The sequence below is a fragment of the Mus musculus genome, chromosome 7, assembly GCF_000001635.26.
Source record: "Mus musculus strain C57BL/6J chromosome 7, GRCm38.p6 C57BL/6J".
Lineage (NCBI taxonomy): Eukaryota > Metazoa > Chordata > Mammalia > Rodentia > Muridae > Mus > Mus musculus.
This window is the reverse complement of record NC_000073.6, coordinates 28,358,275-28,372,766: the sequence shown is the minus strand read 5'-3', so window position 1 is coordinate 28,372,766 and position 14,492 is coordinate 28,358,275. Positions and strand designations below refer to the sequence as shown.

General features: G+C 55.4%; 1 protein-coding gene across 10 annotated transcripts; it reads left to right on the top strand.

The window, feature by feature from the left end:
* Positions 1–85: 85 nt before the first annotated feature.
* Plekhg2 (pleckstrin homology domain containing, family G (with RhoGef domain) member 2) lies at positions 86–13,164 on the top strand. 10 transcript variants are annotated; one of them, XM_006539441.3, is made up of 19 exons: positions 86–907; positions 1,522–1,652; positions 1,725–1,889; positions 2,270–2,529; positions 2,606–2,706; positions 3,880–3,946; positions 4,042–4,088; positions 4,326–4,476; positions 4,656–4,793; positions 4,932–5,132; positions 7,222–7,314; positions 7,399–7,485; positions 7,817–7,850; positions 7,941–8,042; positions 8,135–8,296; positions 8,453–8,469; positions 9,768–9,941; positions 10,059–10,959; positions 11,506–13,164. In XM_006539441.3, the coding sequence occupies exons 4-19, from the start codon at positions 2,290–2,292 to the stop codon at positions 12,960–12,962; spliced, it is 3,972 nt and encodes a 1,323-aa protein (XP_006539504.1). In that variant the 5' UTR covers positions 86–907; positions 1,522–1,652; positions 1,725–1,889; positions 2,270–2,289; the 3' UTR covers positions 12,963–13,164. The 10 variants fall into 10 exon arrangements, with proteins under 10 accessions (XP_006539504.1, XP_006539500.1, XP_011248710.1 ...); NM_001083912.1 differs by lacking the exon at positions 1,725–1,889 and having other exon boundaries at positions 105–907; positions 2,273–2,529; positions 8,135–8,182; positions 8,258–8,296; positions 11,506–13,163; NM_138752.2 differs by lacking the exon at positions 1,725–1,889 and having other exon boundaries at positions 105–907; positions 8,135–8,182; positions 8,258–8,296; positions 11,506–13,163.
* Positions 13,165–14,492: the final 1,328 nt, after the last annotated feature.

Here is a 14,492-nt window from a genome sequence, read left to right as displayed (position 1 = left end):
CCGCTTGCTTGCAATTATTCAGAGTAGGGGGCGGGGATTTTAAAAGCCTTTACGGGAGGGCGTGCCGGAAGGCGGCCCCTCCCCCCAGCAGGCGGGAACAGGATGTGAGCCGCGGCGGCGGCAAAGGGGAGGAGAAGCCTTGGGCGGCCGCCCCCCGCCCCACATCTGGGACCCGACTCTCCCCGCCCCAGATGCGGCGTTGCCGCTGCCCCCAGAGCCCCAGGACACTCATCCCGGAGCCCGAGGCGTTCATAGTCTTGGGCCCAGGCGTCCGGGAACTCTGTCCCGCGTTTTAAGAGACCCGCAAGTCCCGGCTCCCGCAGAGGGGCCGGGACCTCTGATGTCCAGCGCCCCCTCCTGGAGGAGCCCGGGGCTCGGGAAGTCAGCCCCGAGGCTGGAGGCCCGTCCCGTACCCGGCTTCGAAGACCGTAGGATCTGTGGCCGTGCATCCTTCCCACGGGGTCCCAACTCTGAGTCCAAGACCCCCTCCTGGAGCCACTTGGGGACAGGACCTCGCGCCTCGACTTAGGGCTGCAGCATCCATCACCTCCAGGAGACCGAGGAGTTAGCCAGTCCTTGCGGTCCCTCCCGGAGGTGACTTCACTCCTGCCCCTCGGGTTCTGGAAACTCTGGAATCCCGGTGCTCCCGACAACACACAGCCCTACCTAGAAGACTGAGGAGTTTGGGTCCCCAGCGCCCTGGTCTGAGACTCGAGTAGAGGGTTGCAGCATCTTCTATTTAGAACACCGAGACTTCGGACTCCGGATCCCAACTCTCCCCGGATTCTGGAGTCCGAGAACCCCAAGTTCACGACCTTAAGTCTGGGTTGTGAGCCTCCCCAGGGATCGCGCGTTACGGTCCAGACGCGCGGGACTCCCGACCCCAAGGCCCGTGGCTCCCCGGGAGGTGAGGGGAGCGAGGGGCCCGGGGCTGGGGGAGGGGGCGGCGCCGAAGCGGAACAATGAGGGGGCGTGCCGGCGGGGGGTAGCGGAGGCGCCGGCTGGAGTTGGGGGCTGCAACTGCACAGGGGAGAATCCAACGGTGGGGACCGCGGTTGGGGCGCCGAGGGACCGACTGGAGCTGGGTGGAGGACTCGGGGCCAGCGCCCCAGTACGCCGTCTTGGGCGGGGTAAGGAACAGTCTGTAGGACCCTGGCATCCGGTCCCCCAGCCTCCGCCCTCCCCTGGGACCCCGCGGCCTCTCCCGCCCACGGTTTTTCCCAGCCCTGCCCCTCGCCCTCAGCTTCAGCCTGAGCCTGAGAGTTCCCAGGATCCCTGAGCCTTGGGAGGGGGGCCCCCAGACAGATGGGACTTGCAGACTCAGGCACTTTTGCTGTCTTCGTTCTTTGTCTCAACCTTTTTCCATCTTTGGCTTGTATTCTCAGCCCCTTCTTCCTGTCACTTTGTATCTTCTTGGGGCCCCTCCTTGAGTTTAGATCAGCTTCCAGCACCCTATCTGTGAGTAGGAGCGGCCGAGAGACCGGTGAAGTCTAGTTCCCAAGAAGTGGGTCTCTTCTGTAGGTCGGAGTTGTGCCACTCAATCATGCCCGAGGGAGCCCGGGGATTGAGCCTGCCCAAACCCAGCCTTAGGCTCGGGTGTGGCCACCAAGGTGAAGTTTGCGACTGCGCAGCAGTGAGTGACACTCCAACAGGTGAGCAGCCCAGACAGGTGGAGCCTGTGGGCATTTGTCCCTTCCTTCAGGACAATGAGCATCCCTCTATAGCTGGCCTAGTGCTGAGCATGGCCAACATAGCCCAGCCCTGTCACCACGGAGGAGACTGCTAAGCTGAGAATTCAGGAGAAAGGAGTTGGACTCAAAGAAGAATTCTGCATGCAGGGAGCAGTATGTGCAGAGGCTCACAGCTGCACCTTTAAGTAACTGGACAAAGTTGAGTGTGAAGAGGTGGGGGGCTGTTGAGAGCTGAGTGGTGGAAAGGGAACTGGGTGAAGGGTTCTACCATGGCTGCATTAGATGGGGCCCCGTGCGTGTGAGGAATTTGGACTTGAACATAAAGGGCCTGTGCTTATGTGAGTGACAAGGTCAGTTGGGCAGATTCACAACGATAGGTGTGGTTGATGGAAGATGTGAATAAAAGCACTGGAGGTTTAGGTCCCAGAGAGGAAGGAGCATTGATAGGTACTGAATCAGACTGGAGAAGTAGAGGAGTGGAGCAGAGACCTGTGGGGACTGTCACCTGAGTGTGGGTGACCATGGGGACCGTAAGACCGTGTGTCTGGGAAGCCCTGACCACTTGCTCCCTACCTCAGCAGCGCAGGCAGCCACCACCATGGCTTCTCCAAGGGGTTCTGGCAGCTCCACTTCGTTGAGCACTGTGGGCTCCGAGGGGGACCCATCTCCAGCCTGCTCAGCCTCCAGGCCAGAGCCCCTACCGGAGCCCCCCATACGCCTGCACCTGTTGCCTGTGGGAATCCAGGGTTCGGTGAAACCCTCCAGGCTGGAACGAGTGGCCAGGGAGATTGTGGAGACAGAGCGGGCGTATGTTCGCGACCTTCGCAGCATCGTGGAGGTGAGGTGGGCAGGTACCTGAAGACAGTGGGGACCCAAGCCAGGCCCTCGGCTTCTGTAACCAGTCATCCCCACAGGACTACCTAGGCCCTCTGATGGATGGCAGGGCCCTGGGGCTGAACATGGAGCAGGTGGGCACACTGTTTGCCAACATCGAGGACATCTATGAGTTTAGCAGGTGAGGGACAGGAAGGGGACCACAAGGGGACTGGCTGCTGTGGCAGGGGAGGGGCTGTGGCCTAACACTAGCCTGAGTGCCTCTTAGTCAGTGGCCTTGTGTGGGCTGGCATGGGAAGTGTGGTGACATGATGGGGACAGTGAGGACCTAGCGTGGGAAGAAGTATAGAACCATACAGATGCCATGTTGGGCTCTCAGACCTCCAGTCTGAATGTCCAGTCCCAAATTACTACTGCACTTCTGTGAGCCTAGGACACCCTGAGCTCTGGACAAACCTAGTTGGTTGTTTGCCCTAGTGAAGAAGACACTGGGGCCCAAGTGTAGCATCTCAGAATCCCAAGAGAAGCTCTTTTAGGGGGAATGGAGCTGTCAAGACATGGTCTTTCTGTGTAGCCCTGGCTGCCCTAGAACTCACTCTGTGCACCAGGCTGGCCTCAGACTCAAGAGATCTGCCTGCCTCTGCTTTCTGTTATGCTGGGATTAAAGGTGTGCGCCACCAACCACCCAGTAAAAGAGAAGCTTTTTAAATTTGTCTTATTATTTGAGACAAACAGAGCCTCTCCTAACAAGGCTTGGAGTTTGCTCGGTGGATGAAGATACAGAGCTCATTATCCTGCCCTCACTTCTCCAGTGCTGGAATTACGGGCATGTACGACCACACCTAGGGTCTCCTGGTGTGGTTCAAGCTGGCCTCAAAATTGAGATCCTCCTGCCTCAGCGTCCAGAGCTATGTCTTCAGCTCTTCTCTGTTGTTGTTGTTGTTGTTGCTGTTGCTGCTGCTGCTGCTGCTGCTGCTGCTGCTGCTGCTTTAAGACCAGAATCTCACTAAGTAGCCCACAGTGATCTTGAACTCTCTGTCCCCCTTCCTTGCCTCCCAAATAGCTGAGATCACAGGATAGTGCCACCACTCCCTGGCTTACAACACATTCTAAGCTGCCTAAGTTAGTTGGGCATTACCAACACCCCCTTTCCCAGGGCTGTGGTGTCACTCCCTAGGTCACGACATGCCAGCCATGCCAGGGTTATCAGGCTGAATAGTACGAAGCCGTGAGGAGGCAGAATTTCTGGGGTAGCCATCTGAGGCTCCTTCCTACCTGTCTGTTGCCCTCTGGAGTCTTGTCATGGGACAGGGGGGCAGGCAAGCCCTTTACCTTCCCCTTTGCCCGCCCACAGTGAGCTCCTGGAGGACTTGGAAGGCTGCAGCAGTGCAGGGGGCATCGCCGAGTGCTTCGTGCAAAGAGTGAGTAGGACAGCTTGAGGCTGGGGGACGGACGCTGGGCCGGGATTCATGGGGCCATGGGGATCTAGGTGGTGCTGACTCCCATGTCCCCACAGAGCGAAGATTTTGACATCTATACATTGTACTGCATGAACTACCCAAGGTGAGGCAAAGGGAGTCCCTGTTTGGCCCCCGGGTATTCCCACGAGCCAATGTGCCAAACCACTACCCCCTACCCTTTACCGCCCCCAACCCTGTGCCCAGGGGCAGCCCCTTCTAGACCTTGATAGTCACTGGCCTCCTTAACTACCCTGACCTGATCATCCCTGACCCTGGCCACCTCCTCCCAGCCCTGCCTGCTGGAGTGCCAGCCACCACTGATCTATGCTGTGCCCCCCAGCTCCCTGGCCCTGCTCCGAGAGCTGTCAGTGTCCCCGCCAGCCACTCTGTGGCTACAGGAGCGTCAGGCCCAGCTCCGTCACTCCCTGCCTCTGCAGAGCTTCTTGCTGAAGCCTGTTCAGCGCATCCTGAAGTACCATCTCCTGCTGCAGGTCAGCTGTGCCCCTGAGGCCTGGCTTGTGGAGAGGGGGCATGGTTGGGTCTAACAGCCACCCCTGGTACCCTGACTGTCTGTGGTCTGCCCCTCCCCTTTCATGTTGCTCTGCCTCCTGTCTCACTCCTCTTTTCTCTTTTTCTCCCCCATCCTTCTACCCTGCTGGATGACTGTCAGGAACTGGGCAAGCACTGGGCAGAGGGCCCAGACAGTGGAGGGCGAGAGATGGTGGAGGAAGCCATTGTATCCATGACTGCAGTGGCCTGGTACATCAATGACATGAAGCGCAAGCAAGAGCATGCTGCACGCCTGCAGGTGGCCCCCGGGGTGGGCTGGGGCACCTGAGCTGGGGGATGTTGCTCAGTGTGTCCCGGTCACTAACGCCTCTGTTTTGGCTTGTATATGTGTGCCACCAACCTGGGCCTGTCTCTATGCCTGATGTGGTCCCAGCAGGAAGTGCAGCGGAGGCTGGGTGGCTGGACTGGCCCGGAGCTCAGCGCCTTTGGAGAGCTAGTACTGGAAGGCACTTTCCGAGGGGGAGGCGGGGGAGGCCCCAGGCTTCGTGGGGGTGAGCGCCTCCTCTTCTTGTTCTCCCGGATGCTGCTGGTTGCCAAGCGTCGGGGGCCTGAATACACCTACAAGGGCCACATCTTTGTGAGTATAGAGTGGGGTCTGGCTCAGAGAGTCAGAACTAATGTATGTTCCCCTGAGTTCCCGAAAGGGGACAGACTGGCTTCCAAGGACCATATTTAGCTGCGCCCAGTGACATTTGACCTTTGATTCCAGTTACTGGGAAGGCTGAGACAAGACCAAAAGTTCAAGACTAACCTGGGCTACAGAAAAGGTTCAAGACCAGTCCCGGGCAGCCTGATTAAAACAACATTAACGGCTAGAAGTAGGGCATGGTAGCTCACTGGGGAGGCAGGGGGGTTGAAGTAAAAGCCTGAGGCCAGTAAGACCGACAGGTGAGCTCAAGGCCAGCGTAGGTTATGTAGTGAGATCCTGTCTCAGGAGGGCACACTGATCTCCAGGTTCTAGGGTAACTAGGACTACAAAGAGAGCCAGACCCTGTCTCAAAACCCAGCCAAAAAAGCAACAGTGAGCGTAGCTGGTGGCCACAGGAACCAGTGTGTGAAGATGCCACAAACTTGTCCGCTGACCTCCACTGGCCACTTGGTGATGCATACATGCCCCATACACACGTAAAATAGATAGAAATGTAAGGGCTGGAGAGAGAGCTCTTGTAGAGCATCCAGATTTGATCCTAGTGTTTGTATTAGATTGCTCGAAACCACTAAACTCCAACTATAGGGGGTCCAGAGCCTCTGGCTTCCAGGGACACATGGACCCACATGCCCATAGCCTATCTCCCAGATACACGTGACATGGTCTCGTATAGCTGTGCATGGCCTCTAACAAACACACAGTACCTCTGCCTCCCGAGTGCTGGGGTTAAAGACGAGAGAGGACTTTAGAATGTGAGAAAGCAAAGGCAGCAAGCCCAGACGGGCAGACAGAGCCACATGTGATGCCCACACGTTATTTTACTTGCATGTGTGCGAGGAAGGGGTGGTAGGGAGAGCTCTCCGTTCAGTTCTGTCCTGCCGCCTGTGGAAACAGGAAGGGGAGATGGGGTGCTGAACTCCAGTCTTCAGGAGGCACACAGTGCTTCTGCCCCACTAAGCCTCCTTCCAGCCTCGATGCCTGGAACTTGCTATGCAGGCCGTGCTAACTTCAGACTTGCTTTAATTCTCCTGCCTCAGACTCCCAAGTCCTAAGTCTACAGGTGTGTGTCATCATATTTAGCCAGCAGTTTTTCAGGAATTAAAAAATATGCAGGAAACCAGGAGAGGTGGCACACACCCTTGATCCCAGCGCTTGGGAGGCAGAGGCAGGCAGATTTCTGAGTTCGAGGCCAGCCTGGTCTACAAAGTGAGTTCTAGGACAGCCAAGGCTGCACAGAGAAACCCTGTCTCAGAAAAACAAACAAACAAACAAACAAAAAAGCACGCAGGAGCCATGAGCTAGCAGGGGTGGTTCAGTGGTTAGAGTCTCACATGAACAGAACCCCGTGTTCCATCCCTAACCCAGAATAAACCAGTTGTGCCAGTGCACGCCTGGTATCCCAGCACTTGATAAAGACAGACAGGATTCTGTCCTTCTGGGAGTCCCTGGTCATCCTCCTCTACTACAGCTTACCGAGGCCAACTGAGGAGATGTGAGATCTGAGTTCAAAAACAAAAGGGGGTGGGGGAAACCCGCTGTGTGGTTATCATGACTATAACCCCAGCCTTGGAAAAGCTAAAACAGAATTAGTACTCTGAGGCCAGCCTGAGCTACATAGTGAGTCTCAGACTTTTGAAAAATGTTGGTAGGGGCTTGGTGGTGGTGGCACATGCCTTTAATCCCAACACTCGAGGCAGGTGGATGTCTGTGAGTTTGAGGCCAGCCTGACCTGCAGATCAAGTTTTAGGACGTAGTCAGTCAGAATACCTGAAAGAGATAGACTTGGGCATCATTTAAAAATTCGAGGAAAGTCTCTTAGTGGGAGTCAGAAAGAGGAGGGAGTGTATCTTCATGAAAGGAGGGAGGAGTCTGGTAAGAGAGTGACCAGAATCAGTGATGGATTAAGAGGCAAAACAGCTGGTGGGAAGCGTCTTTGTGGCAGATGGGAGCCCCGGTATTTTCTGAAGGGCGCCTGTGCAGGACGCGCTCAGCTTCCTGCCCTCTCTGCCCTCCTCAGTGCTGTAACCTCAGCGTAAGCGAGACTCCGCGGGACCCCTTAGGATTTAAGGTGTCAGACCTGACCATCCCCAAGCACAGACACCTGTTCCAGGTATACAGAGGGTGCGCTGGGCTGACCCCATTCCCGCTTCAGCTCAGAACCCAGAACCCCTCACCTCCATCTACCTGACCCCAGGCCAAGAACCAGGAAGAGAAACGGCTGTGGATCCACTGTCTCCAGCGCCTCTTCTTTGAGAACCACCCGGCTTCCATCCCTGCCAAGGTATGGACCTGCCCAAAAAGTGGCCTTGAGAGCCAGTCTCCGCAGCAGACCCTTGAGTAATACCAGTGGGACTCTTGTGCTCCCTGATGGCTAAACATGCAGAGTTCTGCTTTCTGGCTTTGGAATCCAGCACGATCTTGCGTTGTGATTGCCAGCCTTCCATTTCATCTCTTGGAGGGACAGTAACACTCCACTGTGGGGTTGTGGGCAAGAACTGCCAGGCACCAGCCTGGCATCAGAAGCAGCCATTTGTTCCTGGGAATGGTTGATTCTCAGCATCTGCCCTCCCAACCCTATCCGTCCAACACTTCTCCACCTCTCTGTCTTTCAGGCAAAGCAAGTTCTCTTGGAAAACAGCCTACATTGTGAGTCCGGGGGCTAGGGCTGCCTGTGAGCCTATGCCAAGAGAGGAAATGTTTCCAAGAAAGTAGACAGTCCCCCAACTCTCGCCACAGGTGCTCCAAAGAGCAAACATATCCCAGAACCCCCAACATCCCCACTGGACTCTCCCCGACCTCGAGATGCTCCAGGTTTTACCCCCGGCAGAAGAAACCCAGGTAATCGAAACAGAATGTGGGTTCAGACCCCAGCCCATCTCCCAAGGCTGAGGGGCTGTGCTCACACTGAGTTCTGACCTTTCCTCCCACAGCTCCATCTCCAAGACTTTCTGGCAGTCGCCGTGGCCGCAGGCAGTCTGGTGAGTACCCACCACTTGAAGGGGACCCAGGGAGCCAATGGCCTGGCCTCCTGACATCCTTTTTCCTTCCCCCAGAGCCAGCAAAGGAAGCTTATGTCATTTTTCCCCAGAATGGTTAGTGACTGGTCTGTGTCTGTCAGTCTGTCCATGTCTCTTTCCAGGGATGCCTGGGAGTGGTTGGGAGGGGACGAAGGGGGCAGCTGATCAGTCACTGGGAATAATTTACTCCTGTGTCTTGTTCTTGTCTCTTCTCTTCTTCTCCATCCCCAGATAAGCCTCAAGTCAAGGTAAGAAAGGCCCCTGTCGGAGCCTGGGCACCTAAATCCCCAGCTCTGGTGGAGACGGGAAATTATACAACCCTGGGTCAGAATAAGCATGGGTTAAAGGCCTGGGGACATAGCAGAGTTAGTTCCGTGCTTACCCAGCATGCACAGAACTCTAGGTTTGAGCCCTTAGCAGCACATAAAGCCAGATGTGCTGGCACAAGCCTGGAAGCCCAGCACACAGAAGATAGAGGCAGGAGGACTTGGAGGTCAGTTATCCTTGACTACAAGCATGTTCTAGGCTAGCCTAGACTATATGAGACTCTCAAAGCGGGGAGAGGGGGCCTTAAGCCAGGTGTCCTGGCAGATGCCTGCAATTCAAACTATGTTGGAAACCGAAACAGGAGGATCAGAAGTTTGAAGCTGCATAGGTGAATTCCCGTCTCAAGATAAAAAAAAAAAGAGGGCTGGAAAGATGGCTCAGTTAAGAGCATCTGACTGCTTCTACAGAGGTCCTGAGTTCAAATCCCAGCAACCACATGGTGACTTACAACCATCTGTAATGGGATCTGATGCTGTCTTCTGGTGCGTCTGAAGACAGCTACAGTGTACTCATAAACATAAAGTAGATGAATATAATTCTTTAAAAAAAAAGATAAGAAAGGGGCAGGCAGATCTCTGAGAGTTTGAGGCCAGCCTAGTCTACAGAGTGAGTTCCAGGACAGACAGGGCTATACAGAGAAACCCTGTCTCAAGAAAACCAAACAAGTGAAAATAAAAATACAAAAGGGCTAGCAGGTCAGGAGGTCAGGTGTAGTGTGGTACCACACACATCTTTAATCCTGGCAAAATCCAGGTCTTTAATGGGAGGCAAAGGCGGGGCGATCTCTAGAGTTCAGGCCCAGCCTAGCCTGGTCTACATACTGAGTTCTAAGCCAGTTCAGGCTATAGAGTAAAACCCTGTCTCTCAAGAGGTTTTTTTTTTTTTTTTTTTTTTTTTTTTTTTTGGAGGGGGGGGGAATGGGCGTGAAATGACAGTGGTAGAATATCCTGTATGATGCAGGAGTCCTTGAGTTCCATCCCAGAAACACCTTATTTTATAAGGGGGGTTGTGGTGAAGCTAGGCTACCTTGGTGAGAAGTTAAGAGGATTAGAAGTTCAAGACCACTCTGGGCTACATAAGACCCTGTATGAAGAAAAGAAAAGAAAATGATACGGTGGTGGAGGGGTCATCCTGACTTACTTAGTGTGCAAGAGGGGAGCTGGGCATTTGGGGCTCAGAGCCTGCCTGGCCTTTGCTTCTCCGCCCTTCCTCCTCACAGCATGCTGGCAGTGAAGGAGAGCTCCACCCCTCATCTGAGCTGCAGCCAGTGTCTGCTTCTGGCCCTCCTGAAGACCTGGAGGATGCTGGGCCTCCCACGTTGGACCCGTCGGGGACTTCCATAACTGAGGAGATCCTAGAACTGCTGAACCAGAGAGGCCTCAGGGACTCGGGGGTGAGCTGACAGGCCATGGCAGTAGTTTTGAAGCACTTGGGCAGGCAGAGACCATGGTCCCGGTCTGCCCACCCCATTGGCCTGATATCTTGGCTTTTCTTTGTGTGCCCACTATAGCCAGCCACCCACGACATTCCCAAGTTCCCCAGAGACTCCCGGGTGCCAGTTGAAAGCGAACCCCTCCCGTTCCAATCCCTGCCCAGCCGAGAGTCTTCAGAAGAGGAGGAGGAGGAGGACCTGGAGACAGATGAACGCGAGCCTTCCCCACTGCACGTCTTAGAGGGGCTGGAAGGTTCGAGCGCAGCTGAAATTCCCTGCATTCCCAGCCTTACTGACATTCCCAGTGAAGTGCCCAGCCTTCCAGAAATTCCTGAGGCTCCCTGCCTTCCCTGTCTCTCTGATATCTCTGGTGTTTTTGAGGTACCCTGCCTTTCACCCACATCCACTGTGCCTGACATTCCCAGCTTGGCCACCACCCCCTCCTTTCCCTGTGGCTCCTGGCTCCCTGGACCCCTGCAGGAGGCAGCCCAGCCTCAAGCCACCAGGAGGGAACTGTTGAGTGGGAGCAATCCAGGAAGACTGAGTGAGTCCCCCTCAGAAAGCAGAGAGGGGCAGGAGGATGACACAGAAGGCGTGTCATTCTCAGCTGTGCAGAGGGAGGCTGGCACCTCGGTCCAAGGATTCCCGGAAGAACTGGAATACCGCTCTTGTTCAGAAATCCGGAGTGCCTGGCAAGCTCTGGAGCAGGGGCAGCTGGCCCGGCCTGGCTTCCCAGAACCTCTGCTCATCCTGGAGGACTCTGATCTTAGAGGAGGCAGCACCAGCGGGAAGACAGGAATGCCACATTCAGAGCGGTCAGCATCGCGGGTGCGAGAGTTGGCTCGGCTCTACAGTGAGCGTATCCAGCAGATGCAACGAGCTGAGACTAGGGCATCCACCAATGCACCCCGCCGCAGACCTCGAGTCCTGGCCCAACCCCAGCCATCCCCTTGCCCACCCCAGGAAGAGGCTGAACCAGGTGACTAAAACATTTTACCCCCTGTGGTGCTAGGGCCTCGGGTCTTTATCACATTCTAGGCAGGGGCTCTACCACTGGTCCACGCCCCCAGCCTCTCACTGGGGGATTCTAGGCAGGGGCTCTACCACTGGGCCACGCCCCCAGCCCCTCACTGGGGGATTCTAGGCAGGGGCTCTACCACTGAGCCACGCCCCCAGCCCCTCACTGGGGGATTCTAGGCAGGGGCTCTACCACTGAGCCACGCCCCCAGCCCCTCACTGGGGGATTCTAGGCAGGGGCTCTACCACTGGGCCACGCCCCCCAGCCCCTCACTGGGGATTCTAGACAGGGGCTCTACCACTGGGCCACGCCCCCAGCCCCTCACTGGGGGATTCTAGGCAGGGGCTCTACCACAGGGACACGCCCCCAGCCCCTCACTGGGGGATTCTAGGCAGGGGCTCTACCACTGGGCCACACCCCCAGCCCCTCACTGGGGGAGTCTAGGCTGGTGACCTGCTGAGCTACATACTTAACTTTTGATCCTTTTGTGTGTCTGTGTGCATACAGGGGCCCTGCCTGCATTTGGACATGTGCTTGTATGTGAGCTGGCTTTCCCACTGAACTGCACCCAGGAGTCTGTCCCTCTGGGCCCTGCTGTTCTGGTTCAAGCTGCCACACCTTTGTGTATTCAAGGAGATGACCTGAGTGGCCAGAATCTAAATGTTTCAGATTTGTCCAAGCAAGGCCATCTGAGTAGTAACTCCATTCCACCGCCTGTCCCTTTACCTGGGCAAAGCAACTTCCAGAACATACAGGTTCCCTCTACATCCCTTTTGCCTAAGCAAGAGCCTCCAGATGTCCAGGTCCCAACTGCCTCAACCTTGCCTGATACAAGCCAGCTCCAAAGCCAAGTTCCCGCTGCCACTCCATCAGCTGGGCATAGAAACTGTGTGGAGATCCAGGTTCAGTCCACCACCTCCCTTCCTGGCCAAGAGTGTCAGGCAGACACTGTGGCATTGTCCAAGCAAGAAGGTCATGAAGACAGCCAGAACCCAAACAAGGCCCCAGGAGCCGAGCAAAGAGACGTCAGCATTGATCAGGGTCTAGCTGTTGTTGGTGGCCGGCCTGTCAGCCCTTTGCCAGTGTGCACAAGTAGCCCTGACCAGCAGATCCCAGCCACCACCCCACTGCCATTGTCAACTGACTTCCCAGACATGGAGGGTCCTGGTGCCTTACCTCTGCCCACACAGGAAGGTCGTCCGGACTGCAGCATCCCATGCAACCCTCTACCATCTTTGTCCCAAGACGTTCAGGTGCCAGCGGTCATCCCTGTGTCCCAGCTGCAAGGCCTTACAGACACCAGGGCCACAGTGCCCCTGTCTTCCCACAAGCAGGAGGACGCTCCAGAGTGTCTGGGTCCAGAGCCCAGCCTCACAGACACACCAGCTCCCAGACTCTTATCTTCACTGGGCCAACAGAACACCACAGATGGCCCTGTTTCAGCAGCTGCCGTGCCTTTGACTGAACAAGGATGCTCTCAGGATCTGCAAGGCCTAATTACTTCCCCAGTTCAGACAACCATGGAGTTACCCAAACCAAGGGGTTTAGTCTCTCGTGTTGCCACCTCAGAGTCTTTGGACTTGACCCCACCGCATAGCCCCTCGCTCTCCACTCGCCAGCTCCTGGGCCCCAGTGCAGCTGCCCTTTCAAGGTACCTGGCAGCTTCATACATCAGCCAGAGCTTGGCTAGGCGCCAGGGACCTGGGGGAGAGGGCACGGTAGCCTCCCAGGGTCACTGGTCCTCCTCTGCCCCCACATCACGGGCACCTTCACCACCACCTCAGCCCCAGCCCCCAGCCCCTCCAGCCAGGAGGCTCAGCTATGCCACCACAGTTAGTATTCAGGTAGGAGGTGGTGGGCGGCTACGACCAGCCAAAGCTCAGGTCCGGCTAAACCACCCTGCTCTCTTGGCAGCCCCTCACCCGGGAGCCGTTGGGCCTTCCCAGGGCCCAGGAGGCTCCTGATGCCGCTCTCCGTATGTAAGCCTGGACATTAGGCTTCCTAAGCTTCAAGAACTTTCTTCACCAGGTGCCACCTATCCTTATGACATCCAGAGCCTGGACGCAGGTCCAGAAATGGCTGTAGCTTTCTAGCCCAGGAGTCTGTGTCCACAGATGGCCCTCCTGAGGTCATGGTTATTTTGTTAATTAATTTTATGAAACGCTGTGTGTTTTGCCTTTCTTGAGGTAATGGGAAATGGGCAGACACCATGAATGGGAAGGGCTGATGTGGCCCAAAATGTCAAAGCTCTTAAGAATATTTGCTGTAGCTTAGGTTGGCCATGTAGCTCAGTTGGTAGAGTGCTTGCTTAGCATGTGCAAAGTCCTAGGTTCAATTCCCAGCACTACATAAAACTGGGTGTGATAGTGCATACCTGAAATCTGTGCAGAATGAAGATTAGGTCAGATATTTGTGGCCATCCTTGGCTACATAGCAAGTTCAAAGCCAGCGTGTGTTACGGGGCCCCTAGAGCTCCCTGGGGGCCGTTAGAAACTGTCAGATCCTAGTTTGTGGTTTTGAGGCATTCAGAACTATGCTAACCTGTCCAAGAAAGCTGAACATGCATGGTGGTGCACACCTCCAGCTGCTTGGGAGGCTGAAATGAGGACCCCATGAGCCCAGGAGTTTGGGGGCAACCTAGGCTACAAAGTCAAGCACCTTCCTCCAGATAGACCTGAAATCCATGTCCCCAGTATCCATCTCTGTCCATTTCCTCTCAGGTATCTTACACATCATCAACTCCTACCCTACACTCCTGTTCATCCATCCAACTATATTCTTCATCCCACCTCTGACTCATTCCACTCTCCCATCTGAATATATCCAGTATCTACATCTGTATCTCCACCCATTATTTGCCCACACATCCTTCCATCTGTCCATCTACCCATTTCATCTACACACCTCATTACTACCACCATTTCTAATCATCAGCACCTCACACACCCACACTGCCGTCTCTCCTTGATAGGGTTCTTCCAGGTACCATAAAACCTCAGGACCTGCCGGGCGTGGTGGCGCACACCTTAATCCCAGCACTCGGCAAGCAGAGGCAGACGGATTTCTGAGTTCCAGGACAGCCAGGGCAACACAGAGAAACCCTGTCTCGAAAAACAAAACACCACCTCAGGACCTTTCCATGCTGACACCAGGGCAGATTAAGATGGGGTTGTGGGAGCTCTGTTCCTCATTTGGTTTTCCTGGGAACACCCAGGCCCCCCTTTCCCATGAATATTCTGACTATTGTGTCCAACCTCCCTACACACACCCCACATCCCTCCTCATTTGGGACCTCTGTAATTCCTCAGTATACTCTTGCCTCCCACAGAATAATTCAAGTTTGTAGTGGAGACAAAGGGTATTTTTTGTTAAATCCTACCCCCGCCCAGCAGTGCTCTGCAGGGCAGCATAATTTAAACAATTTGTTTGATGACAGAATGCCAGCTCCTTCCTTCACTGTCTATAATCCTCCCAAGAATTCTAAGGCATCCGTC